This window comes from Zootoca vivipara, chromosome 4, assembly GCF_963506605.1.
Source record: "Zootoca vivipara chromosome 4, rZooViv1.1, whole genome shotgun sequence".
Classification (NCBI taxonomy): domain Eukaryota; kingdom Metazoa; phylum Chordata; class Lepidosauria; order Squamata; family Lacertidae; genus Zootoca; species Zootoca vivipara.
In genome coordinates, this window is record NC_083279.1 from 47,964,729 (window position 1) to 47,986,995 (window position 22,267).

The 22,267-nt window shown below is 41.7% G+C and overlaps 1 protein-coding gene across 2 annotated transcripts in view; it reads right to left on the reverse strand.

The window, feature by feature from the left end:
• The window catches only part of ABCG1 (ATP binding cassette subfamily G member 1), a 48,857-nt gene that overhangs the window by 20,455 nt on the left and 6,135 nt on the right, over nt 1-22,267 (reverse strand). For both annotated transcript variants that reach the window (XM_035115537.2, XM_035115538.2), the window contains exons 3-4: nt 2,431-2,548; nt 1,112-1,244 (exon numbers count right to left, since the gene is read on the reverse strand). In XM_035115537.2, the coding sequence (XP_034971428.2) occupies nt 1,112-1,244; nt 2,431-2,548 (251 nt within the window). The remainder of the gene's footprint in view (nt 1-1,111; nt 1,245-2,430; nt 2,549-22,267) is intronic.

The window sequence follows — 22,267 nt, forward strand, 5'->3', positions numbered from 1 at the left end:
GCCCTTCTATACATGGAGCCACACTTTCTACACACATTAGGATATCAATGTGTTTTTGCTTCATACACTACAGCTTTAACTCCTGTGTGCAAATGGGTGACTCCCAGATTTGAAAAGCAGGGGTGCAGAGTAAAGGATGAATCAGCCCTTTAAAGATTTGGTAAATGAGACTCTCTTTTAAAAAAGAAGAAGAAAGAAATATGAATATCTAGTTATTGTTCCTCACAAATTCTCATCTGAATCCTCTCCATGAAGTGAGATAGGCAAGGGAGGCCCATCTCATTGCCCTGTTGGGGATGGTAGTGGCAGGAGAAGGCCGCCTTTGTAGTGTTGCTCTGATTATCAGCCTGCACCCATGGCCACAATAGTGGTCCCCTGTAGGCATGGACAGTCACCACATTACTGGGCTTCTGGTACCCAGGTCTTTGGAAAATCCAGTTAAATTCTACCAATACACAATGTCCTAGGCAAGTCCCCCCCCCAAAAAATGTTTAGGGGTACTCTCATTTTGACTCAAGAAAATCTCCATTTTATAGTTCAAATGAGGGAAAATAAATACAGTAAATAGACAAAAGTACAAAGATTCACAAAATGTTGTATTGCGTACCCCTGCATACCCCCCCAGAAAAATGCACTGGTCCTAGGGTTGTTTGTTTGTTTGTTTGATGAAAGCCCGCTGTTTTTGATTGTTTTACTGTTCATAAGGGTTTTTAGACATGTTGATTGATGTTTTCCCCCCTAGGTTTTATCATCTTAATTGTATTTCTTTAATTATTTAATGTTTGTTAACCACTCTGGAAAGTTTTTGATGGTGAAGGTTTTATCATTTCAGTTGTGTTTTATTGATTGCTTATTTAATGCCTGCCTCTGGGAATTATTTTGATGAAAGGCAGTTTAGAAGTTCCGTAAATAATGAATAAAATGGGATTTCTTCCCTTGAGCTACAAACCAAACTTCTCATTGTCTGCTCCAAGGCAAGAGCAGAGGGGTCAAGTCTACAGACTGCTTCACATTGCAGCACTTAAGCCTGCAAAGAGGTTTGTCAGGGTAACAGCACACAGTTAAGCCTTATAAAGGATGGTGACGTTCAGGTTGAATATAGTTCAATTACCATCATGGCTTCTTGGACAGTAAGATGTGGAAGTAGCATGTCATCTTGCATTATGTAACAGGACACTTTGCGGAAAGAGCGCAGGTCACGGGGTTGTCCATTGATGAGGATCTCTCCTTTCATCCCAGTCTCTCTGAAATTGGCCGAGAAAATAAAAAGAGCATGACACTTTCCTTCACATCCTTTAGGGGCAGACAAAGCTAAGGGCCGGCACACTTAGGGGCTGACTTACTTATCAAATACAGTTCTCTGTTTCCCATTTTTCAGTCTTGAATTCCTTTCTGCACAAATCTGCCATTTTTATGCATATAATATTTTATGAATTTGTAATAAAATGATCAATTTTCGTTAAAAAAAAAATCCTCATGGAAGTTCATCTGCATTTTGGTGCAAATTTAGCCTTATGTATGCAGATTTGACTAATGTACTTAATTTGCAAGCAATTTCCCCTAAAACAATGCATTGTTATGGTATTCTCACTATCATATTAACATTTATGCACACTCTTCATTTTTGTAAACATTGCTTGGCTAGAAAATTTCATTCCCAAATTAGGACAAGTGTACATTTTTAAGCATAGCTATGCTTTGGTTCTTAAAGTGTGAATTAGGCAGGTTTGCCTTTAAAGGTGAACTGAATTGAATTTGTCTCCTATCCCTAAGTGTACTTTACATTTTTTTTTAAAAGATATGCAAGTCAATTCTGCTTCTGCAGATGCATGTTAACACAATGTGTGAAGTGATCTCACTCACTCATCTGACTCACCGAGAGCTCCAAGGCTGTTTTGGAAATCATGAGATTGCAGACAAGTCCTACATTCAGAAGACTACAATGAGCAAATCAGCCCTCGGAGCAGGTGGCATAGTATTTACTTCTAAATCTCTGGAGTTCTCTCAATCATGCCGCACCATGAGTGAAAATATTTGTCTTATCAAAACACGTGTAGACTTTAAACCAGGGAATCCAAATCTGCAGGAGCAGGTTTGAGCAACAGTGTTGCTGCTATGTATTAAGCTTTTAAAAATAAAAATAACATAAAATATGATTTATAAATACAAGGTGAAATGATTTGCTTAAGAACAAGGATTAGACCTAGGGTTCTTCTACGTATTATATATGACAGCAAATGCAAGTTTGTGACAGTGAGTAAATATGACAAAGCCAATCCTGCTTCTCCAATGGGCATAACTGCACTCTATGCATACAGTACATTTACAAGCACACGTTTGTCGTCTCACATATTACAAGTTTAGCTGCACACTTAAAATTAGTTATATCTAAACAACATGATTTGGGAATTGACTGATGCCCTCACTTACCTGTATCCTGCCAAGATGTTCATGAGCGTTGACTTTCCAGCTCCAGAAGGACCCATAATGGCCACAAGTTCTCCACTGCTGAACTTTCCTGAAATTCCTTTCAACAAGGTCTTGAAACCTGCAAAAGAAGGTAGTGCAATGTTTAGACATTCACCCCATGTCTTCCTAGTCATTCTAGTGGATTGGAATCTGAAGTACTTGCACACCAAGATTGATTTAAGACTCAAGCTGTCGCTAGTCTCTACACAAGCTAGACCTAGTCAGGTAGCCTCAATTTAAGTGCTTGGTTTGATATTCAATTATGTAATAAAAATATGCTCTGCTGAGAGAACTTCTCTGTATTTTTCCATGTTCTTGAAAAATCTTACAAGGAGAACATAAACAGTGAAGATTTATTTGTTGCAAATAAAAGCTCTTCACCATTTTATTACCTACCAACTTTCCCCTAGTATGGGATGCGGGTGGCGCCGTGGTCTAAACCACAGAGCCTAGGGCTTGCTGATCAGAAGGTCGGCGGTTCAAATCCCCACGACGGGGTGAGCTCCCGTTGCTCGGTCCCAGCTCCTGTCAACCTAGCAGTTCGAAAGCACGGCAAAGTGCAAGTAGATAAATAGGTACCGCTACAGTGGGAAGGTAAACTGCATTTCCATGTGCTGCTCTGGTTCATCAGAAGCGGCTTTGTCATGCTGGCCACATGACCTGGAAGCTGTACGCCGGCTCCCTCAGCCAGTAAAGCGAGATGAGCACCACAACCCCAGAGTCGTCCGCGACTGGACCTAATGGTCAGGGGTCCCTTTACCTTTACCCAGATATTTAGAAAGTTGATGCAAGCTTTAACCTCTTTTTAGTTTATTATTTCAACTTTTTGAAAGTCTCAAATCATTGTTTCTAATTCTTCTTATTGATAAAATGTATTGTCTTGTCTCTTTTTTTTGCAAACCGCTTAAGTTTTGTTTGCTTTTACAATCAAGTGGTACATAAATTTTATGAATTGATAAATAAATAAAACAGTGAAACTAAGATATCAAACAGGATATAGTGATATCCCATTTTAAAGATGACTTTAAAAATGGGATTAGACAAATTGATGGGTGAGAATACTACCAATGGCTATTTGTTAACTTCCAGGATCAGAGGTAGGTTGCCTCTGGGTTCCAGTTGCTGGAAAATGTGAGTGGGAGAATGCGGTTGCACTCCTGGTCCTGATGATTGTGGGCTTCCCAATGGCATCAAGTTGCTGCTGTGAGAACAGGGACTCAGCTAGACTGGTAAAGAAAAAGTGATTTATATGCGTTGTATGTGTGATATTACACTGTGCCACTAGATGGCGACATGGAGTCCCATTTTTTTCCTATCTGTTTTCCCTGTTTAAATGTACGACGCTTTAGACTGAAACACTTCTTTGATGTGTCTAGATCCAGGCCGGGATGCTGAACTAGATGGGCCCTTGGTCTCATCCAGCAGGACTCTGCTATGGTCACAGAACAGCAGGAAGTGAATGTGGGAAAGCAACTTTGACATTCAGTAAGTCAATCATTTTCATCTTCATCAGTCACTGAAAAGCCAGATTTGAAAGAAAAGGCCTAGGGTTTGCTTGTAATGTCTGCATTGATTTTAGCAGACTGCTCCAGCTGCTATACCCCCATCCTTTGTGTTTATACAGGCATTCTGACAAACATATAAGAGGCTTCCAATATACTTGGCTCTTGAACAGTCTTGAAAACACAAGCCTCACTGATTTCCAGGAATCTTCACAGTATGAAAAGGAGTTGAAAACAAGATAAAATGTCACTCCTTGTCCACGCCTTTCAAAAAATACCAACTGCATACTGAAAAGTGCTCATCATAAATTATTTGTCAAGGTACAGCCTTAAGTGTATCTCGCAAGCTGCGTTTAAGCTGCCAGTGTCAAAGAAGGTTTACAATGAACGCTGTCAGAGACGTCCACCTCCGAACAAGAATAATGTGTGCTGGGTGAGAACGTATGGCAATTGTTCAGGAAAGTTCACTAGCTTGATGGAAATGACTTAACTGCAGGGGGGGGGGGAATAGAAATTTGGATCCAGGCAGTACAGTAGGTATGCGGGAACCTGTGCTCCAGGTGTTGCTAAACTACTGACATGTCAGATCTGCCCATGGTGATGCATGCCATAGTTACTTCTCTGTTGGACCACTGCAACATGCTCTCTGTGCAACTGCCTTTGAAAAACGTTTGGAAGTTTCATCTGGCCCAGAACGCTGCAGCCAGACTGCTCACTGGGGCTAGCTGCAGGGAGCCTGTTACTCCCTTGTGAAAACAACTGGCCACTGGTCTGTTTCTGGTCACAATTCAAAGTGATGGTTATCACCTATAAAGCCGTATGTGGCTGGGGCACAGGATACCTGAAAGATCTTTATCTCCCTTTACAAATCTGTCCAGGTGCTATGATCCTCAGCTGAGCATCTTTTCTCGGTCCCATCAACATCAGAGGCACAGCTGGTGGTGATACAAGAGACAGCCTTTTCTGTGGCGGCTCCCATATTGTGAAATTCCCTCCCAAGAAAGGTTTGACAGGCTCCCTCCTTGTTATCTCTCCACTGCCAGGCTAAGACCTTCTTTTTCAGGTCTTAGCCCGGCAGTGAAAACTAGGTGCCAATGATGTTGACCACTGGGCTGCTATCAGGGCAATCAGTAACTCAGTGCCAGTTTTAATTGTGTTTTATTTTTTAACTATTGTGTTTAACTAGTTTGCTTTCATGACCGTGACTTTTTAAAATGTTGTAAGCTGTCTTGAATCCCAGTTCAGGAGAAAGGAAGCTACAAACAGACATAAAAACTACAGCTTCCATCATCCCTGGGCCACTGGTTATGCTTGCTAGGGATGATGGGAATTGAAGTGCAACATCCTCTGGGAGGCCACGGGTTCCCCTTGCCTGCATCACAGTGTTTCACAACTGGCATTACCATATTAAGTCACTGTATTTTCCCAGGATTGCACAACTGGTCTAGCCACATTAAGCAATGTATACACTGCTGCTTCCCCACAGTATTTAACCCAAGCGTAAAAGCATTTTTAAAATTACATGTATTGTTTTTCTTGAAAGTGGAAGTGTACAAAATGAATTAAAGAGTTGGATTTTGTTAACGAGCATTTCAGGCTACTAAGACCCTAAAACACAATGGCATGCATTATTCTTTTCTGGAAATGGGTGAAAGGTCTTGTTGCCTATGAAGGTAAACCAAGGAGAGACTAGTTATCTATGTAATACCAGCACTGTGCCCCTTATAATCCCTTATGGAGGATTTAAAATATTCAGACACAGAAAGAACTAGAGCCTTTCTCTGCTGCAGAACATTTCGAGGCTAATCTGATTTAGAATCTGTTTACCCATAAATTCTATATTGGCATTGCATGCTTCCTGTGATTATAAACACTGGTGCCTTTGGGGTAGAATTTTCAGGCAGAAGTCTAAGACCTGCACAGAATGAATACCTTGCATTGCTAAAAACAAAACAAACAGCAGCTGAACGGAATTATGCTGACCAAGTCACCATTTGTGATCTAGAAGAGACACCAAGAGATGCCCTTCTTTCCTCCACAATATTATTAGTGAAGCTGCCCTACAAAAATGCCTTCACCAGTTAATGAAACACCTAATCAAATGATGTGTATGCAAAACAATCCTATCTCAAGACACCACCATGGAGCCCCAAAATGTAAAAAGAATGTGGGCCTTGTGAGACAGTTTCCTCAAAAAGTGTAGGAAGTAAATACGATTTCCAAAGGGATAAACTATTATTGTAAAACTGTGGCCCAAGAAGTTAGAGAGAGATTATAAGCACTGATCTCTTAACTAAATCTCTGGCATAACAGCACGAGGCCCTTATATGAACCATTGTCTAAAAGTAGGCATCAGTCAGGTAAGAAACTATGGCATGAACTGGGGGGGGGAGTTAAATTGTTAATTTACCTAGAATTTAGATTCCAGAAACTCTCATATACCCGTTTAACTTCATTGTTCTCTGAAAGCCATGGATTAAATTTCAGCTAGGCATTAGATCTGACAGGCTGCATTGTGTTGATAAACAGAAGGAAGTCTTTACAAAGTAAGGTTTATGGATCTTTCTAAAGCTGTGCATGCCATACTTTCTCCCCCAGCCCCAAAAGGAGCCTGTGCATTGTATAAATTTAATAACTGGATAATGCTTTTCTTCAGAGAAACTAATGAGATGTGACAACCCACTAGGCAGTTGGGCCCCTAACACTATAGCATTTGTGGCTGGCCATTTAGCAGATGGTGTGACCTCATGCTTCCTGCCTAACTACAAGTCATTTACCACAAATTCATCACTGCTATATTAGCATGTTGTACATATGTACGTCAACTTAGATTTCCTTAGGAAGTGTGAAGTTCCTCAAACTTCTCTTTACAGTAATTCTCTCTTAGCAGTAATCTTACTGAAGTAATCAAAAATCAACAAAATCATAAGAGCACAGATTGAGCCAAGACCCCCTGCCCAAAAGGAAGAGAAAATACCACATAATTTGGGGCTAGCAGGCCATAACTTTATTGGTACTATTTCTTAAGCCATTGAAAGGAGGGGTCACCAACCCACCATCTGAGGGTGCCAGGGCACCTAGGAAGGTCTTCGTTGGTGCCCTCAGGAAGGTGCTGCACACTAAGTCTCTAGTCCTCCTAGAAAATAAAATGTTATGAAGCAAAAAGTTCAAGCACCTTTCAAAGCAATTTCTATGAAAGGAAATAGCCTGGCTGCTCCTGTCTGTAAGTGTTTTCAGCCAATTAGTGAAGTCAGAGCTATGATTGATAAGAGCTGTTTGGCAGTGGAATTTGCTACCAAGAAGTGTGGTGGAGTCTCCTTCTTTGGAGGTCTTTAAGCAGAGGCTTGACAGGCATATGTCAAGAATGCTTTGATGGTGTTTCCTGCTTGGCAGGGGGTTGGACTGGATGGCCCTTGTGGTCTCTTCCAACTCTATGATTCTATGGAGGCAAGGAGTAGAAAAGCAGCAATGGCTTCATTTTTATATTATGCAATGCCCCCCAACAGCTGTTTTGTGTTATGCCATGCCCCATGGTAGTCATTTTGTAACTGGAGCCCTCAGCACACTTTCAAAATTTGAAATGTACCCCCAGGTCCAAAAAGGTTGTTGACTCCTCTCTTAGGGGATTTGCAGCTAAACCAGTGTTTCCCAACCTTTGGTCTGTAGCTGTTTTTGGACTACAGTTCCCATCATCCCTGACCACTGGTCTTGCTCGCTAAGTATAATGGGAGTTGTAGTCCAAAAACAGCTGGAGACCCAAGGTTGGGGAACAGTGAGCTAAACGGTACATTAACCTTTTTTACTACCTCCATCTATCCCAGTGCAGGTATTCCTCTTTGTGAGATAGCAGAGACCATCTCCTTTCACCTCTGTCTCCTCACAGGCCAGCTCCTCTGACTTGGAGCTAAAGTCTACTATCAACAACTTCACCAATTGGAATGAAAAGAAACCAAACTACAGCAAACTGGAACCTTCCAAAAGTCACCAACATGCTCTTGACACAACAGCCACAATCAGACAACACTCCAAACCCTGATTTGGAAGATAATGAATGAGTTAATGTTGAGCTCGTACGTTTCCCCTTCCCACTCCGCCACACGTGAAGAGTAATGTCTGTTTCCAATTGGTGTCCAAATAGTGCAAACTGTGGCTTTCTCAAACCAAAGTCTGCTTGTAGATGAGGTTCAAAAAATGGTTTGGGATCTTGGTTGTGAGTAACTATGATAGGCAAACTCCCACACTAAGATCCACAAGTCTCCACTTCGCACCTCGCCCCTAAAGTGGGAAACAAAAAGTGCAAGTTGCCTGTATTTCAGCACAATGCATTTCTTTGTAAAGTGTAAATAGATTCTGATACTACCAATCCTTTGTTTCCTATACGCTACTGCCAAAGTTTGCTTCCTTAATGCCAACATTACAGAAGAAAAACAATCAGTTGGTAGGCTTGGACTTGTGTGGTTGGAGAAGAAAGCTTGATGTAGAAAAGGCTATAACACTGAACTTATTCTTAAAATTATTAGAGAGGATGGCAGCTTTCATGCTTGAAAAAAATAAAAATTCTCCTCACAGATATAATTTTCATTAAATGTTGTCTTAAAAGATTGTGAAAATGAATTTTTCAATAAGACAACTTTGCCAGCATCTGGTTCTTAAAAGCAGGTGTGGGCATTGTGTGAGAAGCAACATAAAGCTAGATATAAGTAGATACAGCCACATGCCTGCATCCTAGAGCAGAGAGAGCGAGCCTCTTAAATGGGTCAATGAACGATAATAACCCTGCTCCCACCAGGCAGCTTCATGCAAGTGATTCAAGCATGTATTCCACATGGCAAGCTTCAGGCCTACAGGTCTGATGGATTAAGAGTCAGAATGTGTCTTGCTCTGTATATTTATCTGTGTGTTTGTTTGCCTCCAAATGAGGGGGAAAGTGATGAGGTGAAGTCTACATGATTCACTTTTTTAATCTTTTCTGTGAATTTACAGAATAGCTTCTTTTCAAGCAACTCAAGCCTTATGTAAACATTTGGCAGATTATTATTGTTAGAAAAAAAGATCTTGCATTTGCTTTTGAATGGAAGTCTTTCCTAGAAGGATCTCTCTCTCTCTCTTAACACATAGAGACAAGGCAGGTACCTGTGGTCATAAGGATGACTCACAACAATAGAACACATACTGGGGCTGGAGAAAGATATGCCTATGCCAATCAAGCTGCCACTGGTTACATTTTGTGATTCTATTATGAGCTAAAGCCCAAATATTCAAGGGTTCATAACAAGGCGCACACCAATCACAGTTAATTATTTAAAAAAAATCACAATTATAAAAACAGGCTGACATCCAGTGGCGCTAACCTGCCAACAGGATAGATTTCCATGAATTAATTGGGGTTTCCCATTCCACTCTCATTCTCTGCAGCTCCCTGTGTGCCCACAAATCAGTTGTGGAGGGTTTGGGGAACCTGCTGGAGAACATCTGGGAGGATGGGGCTACAGGGAGGAGCAGAGGCAATGGAAGCCCCAGCCAGCCAGCCAGCCAGCCATCTTCATCAACACAATTTTGTTTAAAACTAGTAACAACACTACTAAAACATTTCTAATGGCCTCGAGTAGGGATGTGGAATAACTTCGATTCAGTTTGCAGTTTCTGAGACAATGCACAAAGCAAAGCACAAAATTCACATTTCTCCAAATTTCGCAACACAACTCCACAGCCAAGTAATTCTATGTCATAAAAACGCATGGATCAGGGAAAATAGCATCCAAAAATGCATTGCTTTGCAAAAATATGTATACTAGGCTAAACTGCATACAACAATGTGTATATGCAGACTAAAACGCTGAGTAGTTTTCATGAGGATTTTAAAAGAAAACTGCAAACTCATATCGAAATGTGAAGAACTGATTGGGAAAACTGAGAGAAACCAACACTGAAATTTTCACTCATCCGTAGCCTAGAGACACAAAAAAATTCTAGAGGCCTGGTGAAACTGGCAAATTTGCACAATTTCTCTAAAATTTAGTGTAACAGTAGCATCTGTATTCCTGAATGCTAAAATAATAATAATATGAATCCTCCTATGAATGTGGAAACAAGCTATGGATCTCTTCCAGATTTTTGGTTTATGCCTAGAGCATTGACAACAGTGTTTTTTTTAGCTCTCCTCTGGATTATTTGCATTAATGAAGTCTCAGAAATGAAATTATTTTCACTGCCAACACACTAAACACAGAACCTGCTAAAATATCCCTGAACTATTCTAATTAGCCATCATTATTTCTTCTGAAATGTGTAGAAGCATTAAACAGAAACCCACTACACAGTGAACACATCAGTGCTAGCAGAAAGAAAATGCATTGCATTAAGTGGATTTTAGAAGGATGGTTTTTACTGTTCTTGCAGTTCGGAAACTGAAAAACTGAGCAACCATGATAATACTGAATTTTCATCTGTTTTCAAATCCTAGACAACCTACATTCAGTATGTTGGATTAATATCAGCTGATAAAGTAGATAAAGTAATATTAAGTAAATCCGGAAGTGAGTGTTCTGGTTTGCAAACGTTCTTTGGAACCGAACATCCAACACAGCTTCCACAACTTCTGGTTGGCTGCAGGAGCTTCCTGCAGCCAATCAGAAGCTGCGCCTTGGTTTCTTAATATTTTGGAAGTCGAACAGACTTTCAGAACAGATTCCATTCAATTTCTGAGGTACCACTGTAATTTTGAGAATATAGTACCTGTCTAAAGTGGAATGCACTCCCCAGGAAGGCTCATCTGGCGCCTTTGTTACATATCTTTAGGCGCCAGGCAAAAATATTCCTCTTCTCCCAGGCCTTTGGCTAATTAAACAATCTATGGCATTTTGACCAAAACTGCAGTTTGACCAAATATTTGACCAAACTGCAGGAGGCAGTGGAAGACAGGAGTGCCTGGCATGCTATGGTCCATGGGGTCACGAAGAGTCGGACACAACTAAACAACTAAACAACAATAACAATGTCATTTTAAACTTTGTGTGTGCATGTGTTGTTTTTGTTTGTTATTATGGTATGTATTTTATATTGTAAATTGCCCTGTGATCTTTGGATGAAGGGTGATATAGAAATTTAGTAAACAATAATAGCATTACAGCTTTAACCCATGGTAACTAATACAGTACATGACTAAGTTTATCTCAAGAGGGAAGTTTTCACATCCGCTGTTTCAGACATGTGATCAGGTTCCAGGAAGACAAAGCTATCGCTGCTGCCCATCACACATTGCTGCTAAGCTACCTCCCTGCTGCGTATCAGGAAAAAAATTCTCTTGCTAACAGTAGGAACAGCTGAAGAACAAACAAACCAGGAGGATCACAAAACTATTTAGATGGCATTTTAAAAAGTCTGGGTGGCTATTTTACCACCATAGTGACCTAGACCTCCATCATATTGTCATTCTTTCCACATAATCAGTTTTATTTCCCAGCATATTACACAATAGTTTATAATGTCACAAAAATCTTTGCCTTTTAACTTTTGAATTCACTTAAAATTCTCCCTGTTAGAACTGCAAATATGCTATTTTATCTGAACAAACATAAGCAAAATGTTATCCCAAAGCATTCACTTTGCTTATTTAAGCTGGTCTTCACTATTTTGTGAATGGTTGGCATCTTCATAACTTGATCTGTTGAATTTTTACCCATACATGTTGCCAATTAACTTCTGAAGGGTCTGTCAAGTTAAGATGAATATCTTGTCCATGACAAATTGTATCCAAGAAATTAATTTTGTCCAAACACATCAAACTGTGGCTAAGGGCCATTATTAAAATGCACTGCTTTTTCCAAATTCCCATCCTTTTCAGAGAGGACTTTCAGCATCCCCTTTGCACTCTCCATGCGCCTTTCTTTTCAAGTTATTACAAGGGCTAACTGAATGGCAACAAAGAACTGAATAATTTCCAGAAACAGGTGTTCTTTCATACTTCCAGTACAAAACAGCAACAAAAACTCCACACATAAGCAAGATATTGAATTACACAATAAAAATATCCACAACTAAAAGTATATAATCGCAATATTCATACATTTTCTACCCAGAGCACATTGACTACTGAAATTCTGCCTCACGGGGTAGGTCTAAATCCAGGTCAGGTTAGCTTAGGTTAAAACTGAGAGATGATTCATTTCTGGCTCACCTCCAAATCAGCCTGTCCTGTCCTGGTAGATTATGTTACTTGATTCTCATTTGTAAAGCAGCTTCCTAGTTTGCATGATAGACCCTGAAATTAATTGCACCAAATGATCTCCATGTGGTGTATTTGTACATGGTCGCAAAGATAGAAAACACTAATGACTTTCTTTGGATAAGCAAGGCAGACTTGAGGTTTTTTTTATGCAACTCTGTAGATACTTTTTGGAGCTCTGTCAAGAAGAGGTTCCTTCTGAGAGTTCCCATAAATACACTGTTTCAGTCCATTTCACTCAAGCCCAGTGGGTTGATAACAAGAAAAGCTCTACTTTTCTTCCCCGGGAAGCAAACAGAACTCCAGTCTCCTAGCTGAAAGAAACATCATCCATCTGGTTGCAGCAACATGGGAGGCAGTTGGCTAAACCTTCAGTGTTCTAGACCCCTCTGAACTCATATATGGTTTTGTCCTGTATATGAACTTATCCCGAGACAATGATGCCCAAATAATCAAAGGCAAAGTCCCAACCTGTCTTGGATTACAATCCAGGCACCTTGCAGTGTACTCCATAGGCTGCTGATGAGGTTCAGGCTACGTCCTTAGGAGAAGAACCATGATTACCTTATTCAGAGTTCCCCCAGCCAGAGGGCATGGCTCTGCCACTAACTCAAGGATTAGTCCCCCAGCCGTGCAGAAAGCAAAGGCTACGAAACAAAGTGAGGGCCCTTTAACCAGCCAATCAGCTCCTCCAGAGAGACAGAGCCTACCTGCTCTGGTCTCCCCTGTGAGCCTGAAGATCTGAAAGAACTAGATGCAACCTTTAATGACCCTGACTCTTGGACCTTGTACTGTACAGTAGAAGCCTCTGATGAGAAGAAAACACAGTCTCTGGTGGGGAGAAACTTTGTTAGCTTATTCAGGGCACTTCTGGTTGGAGAACAGAGTCCAGCCATTACTCTTGGACCCAGAGGGTGTCTCCTTTCAAAACCTCTGCTTCCTCAACCTAGCACAAGTCAAAGACTGTAAAACAAGGTGAGGACCCTTAACAGCTCCTCCAGTAAGCCAAAGCCAGTGACACTGCCAGGGGTGTCAACCTATAAAAGCCTTCAGCTGACGTTATCTTGCTGCTAGAACAACATCTATATCCCACTTCCTTGTGCTTCACTCAGCATGGCTCATTTGGAGCTATCCAAGGTCCTGTTTTTATCTGTTTTCTATGGAAGAGAGCTTCTGCTTAGATTTTACCTGCTTGATCTGGCCTCGTCTACAGTGAATTGACTTTGTGTACCCTGACTGGCCTTTACCTGCCGTGACTTCCCTAGGCACTATTCATTTCTCCTACAAACATCAAGCACCCACACAAATGGATACTGAAGATCTGAAAGTCATAGCTGTTGCCCTCATCATGCAAACCCTGTGTTTTATATTTTACCACAAGTAGAAATATATCTGCTTCTTTCATGCCCTGGACTTAAAAATCACCATACTTGCTGTGGATGCTTTTCGATAGGACCTGTGTACAGGGATAAACATTCAGTTATGTAATGACACACCACAATAGATGCTGTTTGTTCTGATTTTGTAATAGTCTCTCAGTCTTGAACTTTTCTCAATTGCTTCCTCTGGTATCTAGCTGAAAGACTAATGCTCCAAAAGGTGTTAAACTGCCACTTTCTTCCTCCAATTGCTGTTTTCAAATACAACAACTTGAGTACAAAGTAATTGCTGTCCTTGCCACTAGAAGCTCTTTTATTATAACAAAAATGGCAACAATTTTATTGCCGTGATTTTAGCAATTCAGGACTTTGGGGGGGGGAATTAAATGCTATGAAATATAAAAGAATGGTTCCTTGGATTCTGGAGTGGGGCAATCCTGAATGTTCCTAAGTTATACTCCCATAACTGAGTGAAGAGAAAGGGAAGAATTAGCTGGAGGTGGAAATGATGCATAATTTTCTGAAGTACAGAAAATAATTGTTTCTTCCTCTGCATTTATGAAATAAATGAGGTTAACTCCCCAGTTGAATGTATCGGGAATGAACAACAGTGGTTGTGAGCTGTAGTATAAAAATGTATTTCACCCCACACCCGAGGGGCATTGTTGTTTGCAGTCTGTTTATACTCTGCAGCTAATTCGTACAACACAAGCATCCAAGGTTGGATTCAAGTGCCAGCACAGATGTGTGTTTCTTTAAAGAAGGAATTTGCAGTCCTCCTCTTACAAACAACAACACCTGATTATTGAGAGAGTTGTTTTGTGGAAATGTGGTCAAGTAGACTATAATTATTTATTGTACTGCCAAAAATATACTTCACTATAATGAAGATTTTTGCCTGAAATTCTTAATGGAATTAAAATGTGTTATTACTTTCAAATTCTGGCAAATATGTGACAGGTAAAGTAACTATTCTTACATTTGCTGCATAAAATAAATCAGAAGCACATTTCCCATACAAACTACAATTGACAAATGAGGGACCATTCAGTCTGACATTGTTTGAGGGGAGCGTTATTTGATGATTATTTTGTTAGTTGACAGGCTGAAGTCCTGTCCTGTACCCCGCTTTGTTGGCTGTATATAGTATAGTTTGTCTGGAGCCGTCGACTGCTTCCTGGCAATGACTCTGCTTCAGCCGTGTGCACGGTAAGGTTACCTCCTCCTGCCTGGCCAATCCCCCCGGCAATGGCTCCCCGAGCTGGATTGGACAGGTAACTGTGTGGGCGGAGTCCACCAGTATCCAGCCTGGGAAGGCAGCGCCAGCCTCTGAACTTCCAGGGCTGCCTCAGGGATCCCAGGAGGCTGCACGCGACTGCGCAAAATGCACCTTCCCTTTTATGTGGGGAACGGTCATTCCTTTTATTTTGGAACAAACTAATGGTTATGAGAAAATACAACTAAAGTTGTACCTTTTGTAGGGTTTAGAGCAGGCATAGGCAAACCCGGCCCTCCAGATAATTTGGGACTACAACTTCCATCATTCCTAGCTAACAGGACCAGTGGTCGGGGATGATGGGAGTTGTAGTCCCAAAACATCTGGAGGGCCGGGTTTGCCTATGCCTGGTTTAGAGGATCTGTTCAGAGACTGTGCACACAGTCAGATATGCATGTAGATCCCATTGTAGGTGGGACTTCAAAAAACAGGGAGGCTGGGAGTGGGGGGGGGACAGATGCTATTCCCTCCATGTTTACATTCCTACACACTTTTACTACCTTCACAAGGCACACACATCCATTCAATTCTTGCCAGTTTGCAAGACCAGTGGGGAACAGTAAAACCTGCTGTGTACCTAAGAAGCAGGCCTCTTTCTTTACTTTCTTCATCATCACAGAGTAGCTTTCATTCACTCCAGGGCAATGCAATCTATGTCCTTAAGAAACCTACCGTGGTGGAGGCGAAGTCCTTCCCCGCCACCTCATTCCTATCAACTCCAGCCCCATCAGTCCCTGTGCTAACATGCTTGGAAAGGAGAAGTGGGATGCAGTTCATTCAGGAGGGCTAGAGCCAGAGTCTAGGCCACAATTAGTCAATGAGTAAAATAGCAGAAGAGCTGCCCATAGGGTAGCTAAGGCAAGGAACAAGAGGCTAGGCAGGATAGATGCTGTACTCGGAAGAGAGCAGATGAGGGTTGTTGTGGGAGACTCTGCAGTCCTACCCCTCCTTAAATATCAGTGGAAACTCAAGATCATGGGTAGGCAAAGTAAGGCCTGGGGGACGGATCCAGTCCAATCGCCTCTAAATCCGGCCCCCGGATGGTCCGAGAATCAGCATGTTTTTACATGAGTAGAATGTGTCCTTTTATTTAAAATGCATCTCTGAGTTATTTGTGTGGCATAGGGATTCATTCCTTTCCCCAAAAAAATAGTTCGGCCCCCCACAAGGTCTGAGGGACAGTGGACCGGCCCCCTGCTGAAAAAGTTTGCTCAGGACCTATGTAAAGTCTTATCTTCATGAGTAGGGCTAGATGAAGGAGGTCCTCATACTTTGAGACAACTATAGAATAATAAAATAGAATAGAATAACAGAATTGTGAAGTTGAAGGGTCATCTAGTCCAACCCCATGCAATGCAGGAATCTTTTGTCCAATGTAGGGTTCAAACTCACAAACCCATGTCGTACAATGTGTCTTTCTGCACATACCTGAAATGCACCTGTGAAATATATAGCCCTCCTTCCATCTCTCCCTGATAGAATATGATGTCCAATTAAGTCACTCACTCACAGTTTTTACAGGTCAGATGCTAAAAATACCATGTGCCCCTTTTACCAAAGAAAAATAATTTTCATAGACAAGGTGCATCTATGTTGTTTTTGCTGGAACAATAAGAAGGAAAAAACAATTAAACTAATCAAGTACCATTCAGAAAGAGTGGCTTTAAAATTGTGTCACTGTGCTGGGTTTCTACTTCCTGCAGCTAGTTCAGACTAGCTGCTTATTTCCCTTTTCAAAATGTGGGTATACGACATGAATACTTCTGCTGTGTTTGAAAACGCAGGCTCCAAGGTGACTTGTGGATTACGTAATTCACATGCTTTTTACAGAATAGAACTATGCATCTTTCCCCCAGCAATGATTTTGGTCCTTAATATTCCCCATTCTTTTGCTTTCTCATCTTAGCAACAGCCACAGTGCAGCCAATCCAACATCTGCTTCCTCGCTGCTCGAGCATCACAATCCGAGGTTACTATCGTGCATTGACCGACAGTAACCGAGCCTGAATGAGAGAGTCCTGGCTCATGCGGTGCCTCTGCTGCAATGCACCTGCTATGATAAGGACAGGCTTTTCTTGACTCCTCTAACCAGGATCAGCAAATAATTTAGAGCAAATCCTATTTTTGATCGTTCGCATCTTTAAAAGGCTCAGGGTATAGATTCTTCCAGAACAAAATATCCACTTGTTTCAATGAATGTGTCAGAATGAATTTGTAACAGTACCTCCAAACCAAACCAAACACCACACAGAAAAAACATGGTGAGTTTAATCTGGATTTTGTCAACAACTCTATTGTCAAGTCTGCTTTCCCCAACTGTTTTTAAACACTGTTTTTGGTTTTAAGATATTTTAGCTAAGAAGCAAAATGTATATTACCTGGTGACATTAGAGTGGCTGGGGAAACCCAGCCTGATGGGTGGGGTATAAATAATATATTTATTATTATTATTATTATTATTATTATTATTATTATTATTATTTCAAACATTGATTTTGGGGAAGATTTTAACAGTTAGATGGCCAGCCAAAATTTGTGCTCCTTCATATCCGATAGGGAGCAAGTTTTGATTAAATGTGATTGAATTTATATTTTTATCTATACGTCATCTTCTTTTGGAATCACTCATAGCCGAGTAAGATTGTCTTCCATGGATATGGTCTTAACAGTGTGTCCATAGGTGACTGTGGAAGCCAATTCTGGATCTCTATGTGCTTCCTACTAACATAAACAAAAACATGAGAAGAATGTTTCAGAATCATCTTCTCAGAGGTTGCTATATTGAAGGAGAGGGGGGAAAGTTATGTATTGTCATTTCAGTGGGGCTTGCATATGAAACATTCCAATGGATTGTACTAGAAGCATTCTACCAACCACCAAATAAGACTGGTTCACACATTCTGTTGTGACGTGAATAGCTGAGATTTTACAGCCATAATTCAGGCCTAAAAATGTAATGTGTGAACATGTTTGGAAATGTGTACGAAAACGGTACTCTCCTCAGAAATCCACGATTAATTTGTGGTCAAGTCATGTACCAACAGCCTGCATGACTTAAATCTGGGATTTAAATCTATTTCTTCCACATCTAAACTCAATTCTCATTCCTCTGCCTCCATTGAAATATCAGACAAATTATGGTGGTTTTATCATGCCTTTATTACTTTTCTGGATTAACACTATCACACAATTCAAAAGGCATATTGTTAAATATGCAAGAAAGATAATGAGGGGTGTTAAATAAAACCAAATCAAAAGAAACGTATAACTAAGAATATGTATCTCAGTAACAGAGAATTCTTCTTTTGTGAAAGCACTACTATACACTATCCTAATAAGTATTAAACTGATTATTGCATCAGTATAAGCAATACAAGACAGCGAATTTGTCTGTGGCTTCAACATTTTGGAAAATTGTACACCTCTAGTGTCTCCATTATATAGATCTAGCGCCCCTAGACAGAATGGCAGTGAGTGGAACAAAATACAGTATACCCGAGCACATCCTGTGCCTGTTCTGCCTATTCATCTCAGTCTTCAGCTTCTCCCTCTGATAAGTTACACTACTACTGAAAAGCAGAATTTATATCCTCTGGGAATGATGTAGTTGTGAGCCTGAACTTTCGCAAGGAAATAATTTAAAATATGCTTAAAATATATGATTATTTTGCAATATGATGTAAGTTAAATTCAGTGTACAATACTCCTTCTCAGCAATACACAAACCAATGATCAGGAAGGGGTTCCTACATCTTCAACGACTCACGATTCACCCCATCTCCAACTGCCACAATCTTGAGAACTCAGGAAGAAACAGAGGAAGCTGCTTTTTGCGGAGTCAGGCCACTGGTCCATCTTGCTCAATATTGTTTACACCGACCGAAAGCTGCTCTCCAGAGTTTCGGACATCGAACATTCCCAGCCCTCCCTGAAGACAGGAATTGAACATGGGGCATTCTGCACGCGAAGCAGATGGTCTATCGCTGAAGTATGGGACATATTGAAGTGGAACTTCCTTTAGAAAACTCAACCTCTGGGGGAAATGGCCTGTCAAATGGATGGATCTACAGTACCAGCCATTTCATTAATAATGAAAGCAATAGATTCATTTTCAGGCTTTCCTTTTCAAATCAAGGTACATTAGGGGGAAGTTGGCCCCGTGCCACAATGAGCATGCTTATGCTGGATTCTTTAATGGTGCATTCTACCTACCTGATTGGGCCTCTTTTGAAACTAATGCGCACCTCCATGTCCTCACCCCACTTTAAGGTTACACACATTCACTGGGTGGCAGAGGATAGAGTCGCAACCAAGGATACAAAGACATATTCATCACAGTATCAACTGTTAAGCCTATAGTAGGCTTACTTGTCGAACTTCTGGATGAGCATATTATGTACATGCTGGTAGCAAGGTGGCAACAGGTATTTTCTTGCCAAAGGCTGGTGTTTTTCTAGTCTTTTGCTTATGGGAAAGCAAGTTAATGGAACAAGATAAGAAAAGTATTTATGACCCCAGCTGAAGTTACCAGAGACGTACTATTCCTCTGAGAGAAGAGAGCAGAATTGCTGTGTTTGGTCTAAAAATGTAAAAATCATTCAAGAAGTTATTTGGCGTAAGCCCCATTAAAATGTTGGGTTATCCTGCTCTCATTCACTTTAAGGGAGCTCCCACATGAGAACTTCCTGGTAGAACAGACCTTATGGTTTTGAGTAGGAACAATTTACCAAATGTAGTTTTCCATTAAGTCAGGATCATCCTGCCAAGTAGTACAGAGAATTTCACTACATGTCCACACATGATCATAAATATGTGGTCATAGTTTCCTCATCACACAGCAGGTCACTGCAGACTACCTTAGTGAATGGTCGTAGACACCATTATAAGTTCTATTTTGATGATAAGAGTTGCCTGCGTTCCTCCTTTTCACTGCATGAGTTGTCAGGCATTAAATTACAGTATGTTTCAATGTTTGCTCCATTACATGTAACTAAGAAACAACTAAAGTGCAATTAGAAATCTTGCACACATAGACACAAACTAGAGTTAGTTCATAACTAAAAAAAAAATCTTAATCTTGTATGGTAATTCTGGTGCACATGCAGTGACGTCTATGTAAGAACAAATACAGCTCATCTCTTTAGCACTCTTCACATCTGTTCTTAGAATACGCTAAAAATGAATCTGATGGGGCAGGTCCTCCTCCTTTGAGTTCCATCAGTCTCTCCTGGAACCTAAATCATGGCCAGCGCTTTGACTTGAGGCAGAAATTAATATGTTCAGTGCTTCCAGCATCACACTTCATTATTTCTTTATTTAATTTACCGTGTTTCTCATATTTTAAGGCATCCCTAAAAAATAAGGCATGGCAGGATTTTCAAGACCTTGCGAAATATAAGGCATACCCCAAAAATAAGACATGAGCAGGACCCGGCAAAGGCAGCAGTGCGCGCTTTGCCGAGCTCCAAGCCGGCGGCGGGCTGCTGCTGTCCCGCTCAATTTCCCTGCCCCCTCTCGCGAGACTCGCCGCCGGGTCCGCTCTCGCGCACATGGCCCGGTGAGAGGGAGCCTCCCCTGCGCGCGCGTCTGCGCTCACCCTCCCCCCTCCCTCCCCCTTTTCGGCCCAGCGCGCCGCCTTGCCTGTTCGTGTGCCGCGCGTGTGAGGCGAGCGGGAAGGCAGGAGACCCAGGAGAGCCTGGCGGCCGCCGAGAACCCCACCACCGCTCTTCCCGCCCAGGACGAGGGGCCCGGAGGAGGAGAGCCCGGCGGCGGAGAAGGAGAAAGAGGCGGCAGCAGCAGCGGCGACTCAGAGGCCGAGCTGCTGGACGGGCCTTCCGCGGAGGAGCCTGTGGGGAAGAAGGAGCTGGAGCCCGAAAAAGGCGGCAGTGAGGAGAAGGAGGAGGAGGAGAAGCCGCGAAGCAGCAGCCCGCCGCCGGCTTGGAGCTCGAGCCGGCAAAGGTACCGTAGCAGCGGCGCTTTGCCGAGCTCCAACAGAGCGGGAGCTGGCAAAGGCAGCAGCGCGCACGTTGCCGAGCTCCAAGCCGGCGGCGGGCTGCTGCCTTTGCTGGTTCCCGCTCAGTCGTGGCTCGGCAAAAAATTAGACACCCCCGAAAATAAGCCATAGGCTTATTTTCTTCGGAAAAAAAAAATATAAGACATGTCTTAAAATATGAGAAACACGGTATATACCGCCCTTCATCCAACTTGTGACTTAATAAATGTAAGTTATCATCTTCACAAAGAACTTTATTTGAAACACACAGCACCCTGCCGCCTATAACTGTATCTGCACCTTTTCTTCTTCTGTCCACACCCCTTCTGCACAGAAGGGACAAGCGCTTCTCTTTTGTTTTTTAACAGCAAGGGAAGCTGGCTATTTACTCATTTTATGTGATATTTCTATGTCACCTTGCTATATAGCCTCAACAAATCCAGTTTCTATTTTTTTATGTGCCAATATAAGCTTTATGTGGAAAACTCCTAAATTAAATTTCCTGTCTAGATTCGGGCAGTTAAAAATGTACTGCAGTTGACAGGAAGACAATGCATTCCGAAATCCAAGAACTAGTTTGTATCAATCCACTTCTTTCCGAGAAATCTGTAATAAATATAGAAATCCGTCCCATCCTCTGGCAAAGAATTGAGCGGGGTGGGTGCAAACATATAGTATATGGTAATGTATTTTCTCTCTCCGTGCAAATCAGATATTCAGAAAACAACTATTTTTCAAAATGTGAAGCTTGGACATTAAATATTCATTTGGGTGTTTGGTTTCATATTTGAATTAGTTTAGAGCAGTGTTTTCCAACCAGGGCCCCCCAAGATATTCTAAGGGGGGGCCACAGGTGACAATTGCATTAATGGGGGAGCAACAGCATGAGGCTAGGGGGCCACAGAGGGAAGTGAGAAGTGAAGGGAGGGGATCAATTTTGGTTTTTTAAAATCTTGATCAGCTGGCTATCCACTTGGCCAATCACAAGCGGGTAAGGGAGTGGCTCACTAGGGCCAAATGCTCCTTTTGCCATGTGTGTTCTTAGAGCAGTCCTGGTTTGTTTCTGGTGGGAGAGGGCAATCACTGTTTTGACTATTAGAGCCCACGATCCAGAACCCCCAGGTCAGGTAAGTGCGGTGATAGAGTGCCAATGGGTAGGTCTCCAACATTTCTCCAATAAAAACAGGGACATCCTAAGGAAAAGCGGGACATTCCAGGATCAAATAAAAAACCAGGACAGCCTCACTAAATCAGGGACGTCCCTCGAAAATAGGGACACTTGGAGGGTCTGGACTCACTAAACAATTCATCCAGCATGCTGAGTTTCTCTTAACTAGCTGTGTGTGAAAAGGGGGGAGGGGGGACAGTACTTAAAATGAACTAGAATAATTTCTACTTTTATTTTCCCACAAAGTAGCAGTTGGT